The sequence below is a fragment of the Populus trichocarpa genome, chromosome 14, assembly GCF_000002775.5.
Source record: "Populus trichocarpa isolate Nisqually-1 chromosome 14, P.trichocarpa_v4.1, whole genome shotgun sequence".
Taxonomy (NCBI): Eukaryota; Viridiplantae; Streptophyta; class Magnoliopsida; order Malpighiales; family Salicaceae; genus Populus; species Populus trichocarpa.
Genome location: NC_037298.2, coordinates 7563607 through 7575311, shown reverse-complemented (window position 1 = coordinate 7575311; position 11705 = coordinate 7563607). Strand labels below are relative to the sequence as shown.

The window sequence follows — 11705 nt, the reverse complement described above, 5'->3', positions numbered from 1 at the left end:
TATTCGAACAACAAATAAATCACATATGGAGATTAAAATTTACCTTTACGAGTCATCGAACTCGGCTAGAATGAGAAGAAAATTGCTGGAAGAAAAGGAAACAGTCCTAACTCGTATACAATATATGCCATATGACCAATCTAGCTTTCAAGGTGATTTGTCATGCACCATCAAGGCAGGGTAGCACATGAACCACTATGCGGGGTGGCTAACTAGTTCCTCTTCTTTTTGGAGGCGGTGATGTATACCACCTCCCACTCTATTGAGAGATCGACATCAGGAAGTTAATACAGTTGTTGAGTTTTTATAGGTTGTCTTTTAACTTTGAGAGGCTAGGTTTTTTGTGTTTTTTTTTTGTTCCCTTGTTCTTTTGTTATTGTTTGCTTAAAGTTTTCTTTGTAAAAATCTCTCCTTTAGTATTTTTGTTTGTATGTCCTTTCTTTGTGTTTTCTTTTATATTTATATTGTCCAAAAAACAAGAAAATTAAACTAAAAAAAATAATGTTAGGCAATTATATTGTTTCCTTCTTGACAATTGATTCCCAATTAATTAAATTTCCCCTTCTTAACATGTAGAATATCTTTCAATAATTTTCCAAATTTGCTTGATCCTCCTATCTAATTTTTTGTGTGCACAATCTCTCATCTTGTTAGTTAATCCTTGTTCTCTATTTATTCTTAATTCACCCCTAAACTCTTTTTTCCTTTTCTTCTTCACTTTTTTTTTTATTATTATCATGAAAACAATTAAATTAATTATCAAAAATCAAATCAAACTGAATATTTATTTTATGAAAACACATAAAAAAATTAGCGGTTAAAAAGGGTCATGACACAACTCATCAAGTTTTTGATCTATTATTCCACACTTGGTTTCAAATAATCTACTAGTCATTTAACTCGCGCTTCGTAGTAGGTTATATAATTTTTTTTCAAAAAAATACCCGGTATCCAAGTTGCTTCAATGTGTTTTTTTACATAAAAAAATTTAAAGTGTAAATTGAAAAGTTTATGCAAGTTAGGTTAAGATATTCCTTAACGTAAAATGAGATATGCATCCTATTATGTTTATTGAACTTATTTATTTAAATAAATAAAAGATAAGTCCACAACCTAAAAAACCTATAACTTGAAAGATAAACACAAATGAATATGACTAAATAAACTCATGCTATAAAAAATATTACGCAAGGTTGAACGCATCAACTATATAATTTAAAATGAATATGTTTTATTTTAAAAATAAACTTTATTTGTATAAAAAAAAATTATAGATGAATTAGAATAATACATTGAAAAATAAAATAAAAACAAAACAACTAAAAAAACCTTATATTAAAAAAGGCATGTAAAAATCGTGATCTATGTCAAGAAACCGGGATAAACTCATAGAAAAAACTTGATGATAATCACAAAACCAATATTAAAAAAAAAAACTAATGCAGAACAATAAAATCATATGAAATCGAATTCCCAACAAATTAAATGTTGAAAGATGAAACCATAAAAAAACAATTAATTACACAAAAGGATGGAAAAATAATAATTAAAGGGATTAAAATTTTTAAGTGGAGGGTTTAATTGAATTGAAAAATAACTTTCATAAAAAAGAAAAAAAAATCAACAGAATAAGGGTCAAACTGAAAAAAATAAAACAATGAAAAATTTGATTTTATGATGGAATTGAAAGAAAAAACAAAACTTCAACAAAAGTGCCAAGGATAAAATTAGAAATTTTAAAAAATAAGGACCAAAATAAAAAACCAAACATATGAGAAATTGCAATTGAAGGACTAGATTGAAAAGAATACAAACTTCTATAAATGGAAAAGGAACGAAATAAAAAAAATTAATAGAATGAGGATTGAAATTGAAAATTAAGAAACAAAGAGAATAATAGCATACATAACATGTTAGGAGAGAGAAAAGAAAGAGAAAAAATCAAACGACCACTGACGACGATCCGACCACGGTAAGTTGCCACACGCCACTCTAAATGAAAGAAAACACGGCGATGTATTTAAGGAGACGATAGAAGGCAAGTTACATCCATTAGGTGGCGCGCACACGTATTGGGGTATGTCGAGCATGCTCCAACAACTTTTAGCATTAAGAAATTTGAACAAAATACTAAAATGCCCCCCACGTCTCTAGTAATTACACAAAATACTTATATAAAAATATAAAAAATACCCCCAAATGCTAAGCTTATGTTTTGTCTTTTCCAAAGTTAAAGATGTAATTGCATCATATACTAAAATTTGAAAATCCTAAAACATTCTTATCTAGCAGCCCAATAATATTTTGATTAAGAGAGCAAATATGTATTGTTATTGTTAAAATTTAAAAATCCTAAAACACCCCATTCAAGAGATTTAATTTCTTTAGACTAAAGGGCACAAAGACAATTTTATTCTAGTCCAAGTTTATAATGAATTGAACTACACTAAGAACACCCGACCATTTAATTTTTTAAATAATAAAAGCACGCGTAGTTAGTATAAAATCAATATTTATTATTCTTGATAAATTTGAGCGAGATCCATTCATGATCATGGATTTGGAAAAATTACTAGAAAAATATGAAAAAATATTAAAGTATATTTTTTTTATATCATAAGAACTTATCTCATCATGTTGTAACTTAATTAACTACTCTATAATTTCAAATCATGGGTTCAAAGAGTTTATTAATTATTTTTAAAATATTAAATTGATAATGAGCATTGTTTTTAAAATCATTTGAGAAGTAAATTGGTTTTGATCAATACGCAGATAATTATGATTAGGGATAATTACAAAATACTTACATTGGTTTATTATATCGCTGACACATAAAAAAAATCAATAAAAATAATGAATTATTAACAAAATTGCTATTATATCTTATTTTATAATTAATAAGCTATTTCAATATTAAAACTCATTTTTTAAAAATATCACCTTTTCAAACGCCTTTTAAAACAAAATAAAAAAATAAAAATTTTGTTTGCTAGAATTTAAGCCAATGTGGTTCCCTTCCATGTGTTATTTTTTTTAAAAAAACAAGCAAGATTTCCCCCACATGTCATGATTTCTCTCGCTTTTAGCTCACCTTATCCCCTCCCTCTCTCTCTCTCTTCAATCTCCAATGAGCAGAAACAGAAACAAAAACAGACACCCTCTCCTTCTTAAACCGAAACATGTTTACGATAATAGTTCCCTTCTCACCACTTCCTCCAACTATATAATCCCCACTCTGTAATAACTCCCATCTTGTTTTTGCGTCTGATTTTTCTATTTTCCACCCTTAAAAACAATGGCCGCACCACCTCTAGTGAAGCACTCTACTTCTATCTCATCTTTCCCTTCTAATTCTCTACTGCTACCCCATCAAGATTTTTACAAAAAGACCAATCCGTGCTCTTCATTTTTTGGTGAAAATTCTCTAAATATGTTGAATTATGGAGCCAAGACGTCTAGATTGGTGAGTAATACAAGGAGGAAAATGTGTGCAGTGGCTTCATTAGGAGGTTTGCTAGGTGGGATTTTTAAAGGGACGGATACAGGTGAGTCCACTAGGAAACAGTATGCTCCAACTGTGAGTTTGATCAATCAATTGGAAGCTGAGATTTCTGCTTTGTCTGATTCTCAATTGAGAGACAAGACTGCTGCTTTAAAGGAGCGTGCCCAACTCGGTGAATCTTTGGATTCCCTTTTACCTGTAAGAGCTTTTTTTTTTCCATTCAATTTCTTGCTTTATATACTTGTTTAAATTTAATCCTTGAGTTGTTTTGGAATTTTGAAATGGGGTGGGTAGAAATTGGCTATAACTCAATGCACTAGAATTGCGGAAGTTAAATGTTTGGTACATGAGTAAACGAAGCTCTTTACTTGGTCGTTGTTTTTATCCGTTGGTAAGTAGTTCTAGTGGCATAGCTTATCTTATTACCATGACAATAAAAGTGCCTGTATTGCAGGAAGCATTTGCTGTAGTGAGAGAGGCTTCCAAAAGGGTTATAGGTCTCCGCCCGTTTGATGTGCAATTGATAGGTAAACTATTATGCGTGTATTGTGTTTAATTTCTTTGAGTTTTAGATGTGCAAATGGTGGAAAGGTTCTGTGCTTTGTGGTTTGCTCCACCAAACTATTAGGCTACGTGGGAAGTAATCTTGTTGTGAACATGGTTTCGTATTCTTGTCATGCAGGGGGCATGGTTCTTCATAAGGGGGAAATAGCTGAAATGAGGACTGGAGAAGGAAAGACGCTTGTTGCCATTTTGCCAGCTTATTTGAATGCATTAAGTGGGAAAGGAGTTCATATTGTTACGGTCAACGATTATTTAGCTCGGAGAGATTGTGAATGGGTTGGTCAAGTTCCCCGTTTCCTTGGATTGAAGGTTGGCCTAATCCAACGTATGTCACATACTTTTACATGTGTTTACTACATGTTCCATTTCCTTTACTACACAAGCACGTGCACTTATGTGTGTGTATATGTCTAGATTATGCACTTTTCATTCTTACATGAATGAATGGGCATGGCTCAGGTCTTGATTTTTTAACTGTTTTCAATTAATCCTGCCTGCCTATACGAGGAGGTGTACTGTATTTGCATCTGCTGTTCTCTTCTTGTACTTGGAAGCTTGAGTCTTCTTCCTTTTTGTAGTCTCTGGGTATTGCTTCTTCATTTTAGCTTGTGAATTTGATTGTCACGATAACATAAGTGTTTGTTTTCATTGGCAGAGAATATGACAAGTGAACAAAGAAGAGAGAATTACATGTGTGACATCACATATGTTACCAACAGTGAGCTTGGTTTTGACTACTTGAGAGATAATCTTGCCATGGAAAGTAATTCTTTCTTTATTTTATAATTAGTTCTAGATTATTCTATTATCAATTCTTTGATTTTGTTCAGTGAAGCTTTGTAGGTATCATTTCTTCCCTAGCTGAATGCGTTTTTTTCTCACCAAAGCTGACTATTTTTGGAAAGTACAGACTGTTGAGGAGCTCGTCTTGAGGGATTTCAATTACTGTGTAATTGACGAGGTTGATTCCATCCTTATTGATGAAGCAAGGACCCCTCTCATTATATCTGGACCAGCAGAAAAACCAAGTGATCGGTATTATAAAGCTGCAAAAATTGCTACAGCCTTTGAACGAGACATACATTACACTGTAAGACTCTGTTTTAATAACTAGTTTTCCCGCTGGAGTTTTTGCTGCCGTTTGGTATCCTTTGCAGCTCCTCTTTTTTTTTTTTTCTTAAAACAGAAACAGAATATTTGTTCATTTTGTTTTTTAGTTTTTGTTATTGTTTACTGTAAAAAAAACTCAGTTTTGAAAAGGTTAGGTGATTTGCTTTTTTGCTTACTCAAAGTGCACAACAGTATACAATCACATTTTCATGTTGTGGCTCTTGAAAAATTGGACTGAGCCATTACAGGGAGTTGTAAATAAAATGGCTTCAGGCACCTGACATGTAACAAATACTTACAACTATGTCATAGCCACTTTTTAACGTTTATCTTATTAAGGAATTTTCTAAGACGAGGCAGTATAGGACTAGAAGCTATAGGCTGGGAGCATCTCATGCTTGGAATATTCGATGTGTAGATATAAATTGTCCTTCCTTACTTGCATGTTTCTCTGGACTGGCTGATTAGTCATAGCCATACTGCCCAAATGCAGAGCAAAATCACTGAAAGTCTTTCTAGAACGACTGGACGTGGAACAAGTGGTCAGCAAGGGGCTTTTCTGTATTTATTTATTTATTTTGCTGGGAGGTGGGTTATCTCGGATGCACGGCTGATATTGATCATCAAAAAATAAAATAAAATAAAATTCAATTGGATGAAAAATCTTCATCAAATTGTGTGAAAGATCAAATCTTAAATCTAAATATTTTGGTTTCTTTCTTCTTTCATGTTTTCAGTTTTGCCTTCTCACAATTATAATCCAAACTATAGCCAGGTTGAAAATAGAATGGTGATCTTTTTCAGTTTTATTCAAAGGATGAGAAGAAAAATTACTACACACCTTTAAAATATCAAATTGCTGCATGATTGTGTCCAGTGCCTATGTCCAAGAGACATGGCTTTATAACTATAACTGGTATATTATTCTGGAAAGTGAGATGGATCAATTGGTGGAATAATTAAGGAAGAGACTATTACTGGGTCAACCCTTTATCAAGATAATGAAAAGGAAAACAAAAGGAAAAGGAGATCATGAAAAAATATGCAACATCACATGTGAAAATATTGTAATCATTGATTCTTGTGCGTAGAACATCATTGATTGAGAATGAGAGAATTTTAATCTTCTTCATGAGTCAAAATACTTTCAAGTTTTCAATAACCAGAAACAGTATCCGTGCAGATTCTGATGGTGATGAAAGGCAATTTTTTTCTAGTTATTTTCCTTACCCAGGCTATTTTTGCAGGTGGATGAAAAGCAGAAAACAGTTCTCCTTACAGAACAGGGTTATGGGGATACTGAAGAGATTTTGGATGTGAAGGATTTGTATGATCCTCGAGAACAGTGGGCTTCGTATATTCTGAATGCAATAAAAGCAAAAGAACTATTTCTTAGAGATGTCAACTATATCATACGTGGCAAAGAGGTGCTTATCGTGGATGAGTTTACTGGTCGAGTTATGCAGGTGATCTTGTTTACCTAAGCAGTAAAGGTTACTGTTAGAAGTAGTTTGATTTGATTGTTTATCTATCAGATGAATTTAATTATGAAAATATAGAGTATTTAACTATAAATGACTAAAGGAAAACATTATTTGTCTTTTTTCTGTAAGGGGAGGAGATGGAGTGATGGACTTCACCAAGCAGTTGAAGCAAAGGAAGGTTTGCCAATTCAAAATGAAACTCTAACCCTGGCATCAATCAGCTACCAGAACTTCTTTCTCCAGGTCATCTCTCCGCTGACTGTATGAAACAGTTTTTGAAATTTGTTCTTTCTTAACCTCTTAATTCTCATCATATGCACTGCTGCAGTTCCCAAAACTTTGTGGAATGACTGGCACTGCAGCGACTGAAAGTACAGAGTTTGAAAGTATTTACAAACTTAAAGTTACAATTGTGCCTACAAACAAGCCCATGATGAGAAAGGTTTGTTTTAGCATTCTATCCATATTTATATTTCTAGAATCATGCTGGTTGCTGTCACAGCAATAATTGAAGACAGCAGATGTGGAAGATGATGTATAGTTTTGTGACTATTTTTTATTTTCCTGTAATACTTGTAAATTAATAACAATATGTGAAAGGAGGGATGATTTTATCATTCTTATTGGAACATAGGAAGTCTATGAGTTGTTCAGCACCTATGCACAGTCAACTTAATGCACAACTTGCTTAGATAGCTTGATGCTCACCAACACCAACATCTTCTCAATTCCTCCCCAGGACGAGTCCGATGTAGTTTTCAGGGCAACTTCCGGAAAATGGCGAGCAGTTGTTGTAGAAATTTCTAGAATGAACAAGACAGGTCGACCCGTCCTTGTCGGTACAACAAGTGTTGAGCAGAGTGATGCACTAGCAGGACAGTTGCTAGAAGCTGGAATTCCGCATGAGGTGAGGCATCCACTCACCTGGAGGAATAAAAGTAGAATTAGGTTAATTTAACATGAAAGTGGATTTTATACAAACAAGTATAGAAGAAATGAAGTTGCTTGTGTTATTTTGCTACCTATTTTTTTCTCTTCCCTGGTGAATATGTTCTTTTTCTCTACACATGCCTTTTGTGACCAAGTTTGAAGGAAGCACAAATGGTAACCTATTGGATAAATTTTCTCTGGGTAAGGAATTTTAACAAAAATATTTCTCCTCAAGGTTCTCAATGCAAAACCAGAGAATGTAGAGAGAGAAGCGGAAATTGTGGCACAGAGTGGTCGTGTAGGAGCAGTGACAATCGCTACAAATATGGCAGGTCGTGGAACAGATATAATTCTCGGTGGAAATGCAGAATTTATGGCCAGGTTGAAGCTACGTGAGATGCTTATGCCAAGGTATCTTCTTTTTCAACCCATGCATATACACACCACTAAAAAAGAAAAAAACCTCATACATATCTGCAGCCCAGTTTCCAAGTGGTTAAAACTGTTAACTTATTGTTACTCATATTTCCACTTTAACTTTTTTTTTCCTGATGCTTATTAAAAAAACTAGAGATGAATACTGCCTAAAGAATTTAAGATAACATGTAGATACTCAAATATGGAGACTTAAACTGGTGTAACACCACCAAATACATTTTTGAAATTCTGTTAGCTTAAATTATGTTGCCTCACATTTCCTTACTCTGAAGTATAAGAGTAACATGCATTAGGAAAAAGAGAAGCCATTTGCACTAGGCAATTCTTCTCATTATTGAATTTAAGGAATCGACTACAGGGGCTACAAAGGGCTTCTTGTTCATCTCCAGCACTAGTGCCCTTGCATGTGTTGAATACCACAATCTGAAAGAGGATCTATTAAAATGATATGCACACCTTTTGCAATTTATATTTGGTTGAAGTATCTTTAATGTGATATAAATATTGCAGAGTTGTTAGGCCAGCTGAAGGAGTTTTTGTATCAGTGAAGAAATCCCTTCCTCAGAAGACATGGAAGGTTTGATTTTTGTCTTTTTATTGACATAGAAATTGGCTTTGCCTATGAGCACATACTGGTTTAAATGATGTTTGTAGTTTTATAGTGTTATATGTCTCATCTGTATGGGACTTGTTATTTGCAATATATCAGGTGAATGAAAGTTTATTTCCATGCAAACTATCCAATGAGAATACTAAATTGGCCGAGGAAGCAGTACAATTGGCTGTAGGATCTTGGGGCCAAAGATCATTAACTGAGCTTGAAGCAGAGGAGCGTCTATCTTACTCCTGTGAAAAGGTATGATAGATGGAGAATAAATTTTACATTTGCAAATCAATTTGACAGACTGTTAAATTTTATTCCAAATGCTCAGCATTTTTCTGATAACTATACCATGCTATTTTCCTTCTGTTTTTTTATTTAAAAATAATATCCTCCGAATGCATACAGCTCATGAGTGTCATAACTTTTCTGTTTTAGGGCCCTGCTCAGGATGAAGTCATAGCCAAGTTGCGTAGTGCATTTTTAGAAATTGTTAAAGAATTTAAGGAGTACACTGAGGAAGAAAGGAAGAAGGTTAGCTTAGTTCCCAAAAGTAAATTTGTCCCTGAATTTTACAGGATAGTGTTACTTGCAACTTAATTTATGTCTGCATACTGCAGGTTGTGTCTGCTGGTGGATTACATGTGGTGGGAACAGAAAGGCATGAATCCCGCCGGATTGATAATCAGGTTAAATTTGATAATTTTTTTTAAACTTAGTTCTTTCATATTTTCTTTTAAAATGAAAAATCTTCTTTCTACAATACATGTTATGTGTAACTTCAGAATATATTAAACCAGAACTTGAATGTCGTATATGGCAGCTTCGTGGTCGAAGTGGTCGCCAAGGGGATCCTGGAAGTTCCCGCTTCTTCCTAAGTCTTGAAGATAACCTCTTTAGGATTTTTGGAGGAGACCGAATCCAGGTTTGACCTGTGGTTGTTGTTTGTTGTCTAGTTGTTAGTGCTCCCCTAGATATGCCTGTTAAAACATTCTCAACATTGCCACTTAGGGTTTGATGAGAGCTTTTAGAGTTGAAGACCTACCAATTGAGTCCAATATGTTGACGAAATCACTAGATGAAGCTCAGAGGAAAGTGGAGAACTATTTTTTTGATATCAGGAAGCAACTATTTGAGTATGATGAAGTTCTGAACAGCCAGAGAGACCGTGTTTATACCGAGAGAAGGCGAGCCCTTGAATCTGACAACCTCCAGTCTCTTATTATTGAATATGCTGAACTGACAATGGATGACATCTTAGAGGTAACCTGTTTGAGAACTTCATTGGTCACATCATATCTGTTTTTCCCTTAGGTTTTGAGTATTACTGAGACTATTGTTATTTTAAATGTATGAGTAGGCGAATATTGGTTCTGATGCTCTGGTGGGAAGTTGGGATCTTGAAAAGCTTATTGCAAAAGTTCAGCAGTAAGAGGCTTCCTTCATTCTCTTTGCTTAATGCTTGACGAGATTGAAACTCAAATTCTGTATGGATTTTTGATGAATCAGAACTATTTCTGTTTTTGTTGAAAGTAACATGCTCACAATCAGATCAATCATATTTGTAGATTAAACAAAGAGGCACCCGAGGATAAGATCTCAATATAGCGGATCTCCCTTTTGTTTAATGTCTCTCCAAAATAATTTTTTCTGACATGTATTACTGTAATTTTAGGTACTGCTATTTGCTAAATGATTTGACTCCAGATTTGCTGCGAAGTAAGTGTTCAAGTTACGAAGATTTGCAGGATTACCTTCGTCTTCGTGGTCGTGAAGCATATTTACAGAAAAGGGTTAGTAAAACAGTCTTTTTGGCTCAGATGGCTTTTCCTTTTTATCACGAAATCCTTCCTCATCTAGGCCGTACTCCTTAAAATAGTCAAACAAGAGATCTTCAATGAATCCTAACAAGTCTAATACATATAGCCATGGCTGAACTATGCAGCCCAAATCCTGCAAAGCAACCCATCAATCTAGCAGCTGTTAACCTAACCTTGCTCTTTGCTATTCATTGCAAGAAGAGTTTCTGGATGTTTGGGTGGTGCTTGGAGGTTTACCCTGGGAGATCTCCAGCATAAGCTGAAAATTTTTAGTGTAGATTATTTGTTTTTGCTTAGCATCACTAAGTGTGTGCTGTGGCAAAGTGCAACACTTCGATTTTCTAAAATGCCTAGACACATGCTACATGAATATTGTATTTATCTTCCTGTTTAACCTGTGCTACAAGGATATTGTGGAGAAAGAAGCGCCCAGCTTGATGAAGGAAGCTGAGAGGTTCTTGATTTTGAGCAATATTGACCGCTTGTGGAAGGAACATTTACAAGCAATCAAGTTCGTTCAGCAAGCTGTAGGCTTACGTGGCTATGCACAGCGCGATCCTCTTATTGAGTACAAGCTTGAAGGCTACAATCTGTTCCTGGAGATGATGGCTCAGATAAGAAGAAATGTTATATACTCCATATATCAGGTCTGTACTAAAGTACTGTATCCTTGGATGTTTTAGAACGTGCTATTTCTTCTTAATAACGTGCATTTGTTTTTGCTGCTCCTTTTCTTTTTGGCAGTTCCAACCTGTGATGGTAAAGAAAGACCAGGAACAAAGCCAGAATGACAAATCAACCAAAGTTGTCAGAAATGGTAGGGGTGGTAAGAAAAAACCCAATCCAGTTGGCACCACGGAGCCGTCATCAGCTGCCAGCCCTCAGGCTAGTGCCTAAGGCCTATATCAAGAAAGGATTTCGGCCAGAATTTGAAGGATATGAACAATACATAAAGCATTTCTTCTCAAACAGTGATAGGAGCTTGAAATTATTCGTTGTAAACCTGATTCGTGCACATACTGTGAAAAAAAGGGAATGTATATTTAATTGTACCATAGAGGAACCACACCACACGATTTAAACGAGGGAGGAATTGTGACACTAACTAGAGCTGAATTTTATTTTAATCCTTTTTTTTTTTGTGACGAGGCGAAATGAATCGAACATGAATTGCATACGTCCTCTTTGATTGCTATCACTTTTCTGGTCAAAGCTAATTAATTTCCACCATTGTTAGTCATAATATGCTATCC

At 34.4% G+C, this 11705-nt stretch overlaps 1 protein-coding gene across 1 annotated transcript; it reads left to right on the top strand.

The window, feature by feature from the left end:
* The first annotated feature begins 3054 nt into the window (after positions 1-3054).
* LOC7455389 (protein translocase subunit SecA, chloroplastic) lies at positions 3055-11597 on the top strand. The gene is made up of 20 exons (XM_024584869.2): positions 3055-3703; positions 3960-4032; positions 4188-4394; positions 4725-4828; positions 4980-5159; positions 6427-6645; positions 6793-6906; positions 6992-7105; positions 7403-7570; positions 7829-8004; positions 8542-8608; positions 8741-8887; positions 9071-9166; positions 9253-9321; positions 9456-9557; positions 9644-9895; positions 9993-10060; positions 10308-10425; positions 10860-11099; positions 11197-11597. The coding sequence occupies exons 1-20, from the start codon at positions 3299-3301 to the stop codon at positions 11347-11349; spliced, it is 3072 nt and encodes a 1023-aa protein (XP_024440637.1). The 5' UTR covers positions 3055-3298; the 3' UTR covers positions 11350-11597.
* Positions 11598-11705: the final 108 nt, after the last annotated feature.

What these genes read in the sequence shown, in the direction of transcription:
- LOC7455389 (XM_024584869.2), top strand. Translation starts at nt 3,299, where the DNA reads ATGGCCGCACCACCTCTAGTGAAGCACTCTACTTCTATCTCATCTTTC. An exon ending in CCCGCCGGATTGATAATCAG is followed by an intron (nt 9,322 to 9,455) that starts GTTAAATTTGAT and finishes CGTATATGGCAG; the next exon opens with CTTCGTGGTCGAAGTGGTCG. An exon ending in CTTATTGCAAAAGTTCAGCA is followed by an intron (nt 10,061 to 10,307) that starts GTAAGAGGCTTC and finishes CTGTAATTTTAG; the next exon opens with GTACTGCTATTTGCTAAATG.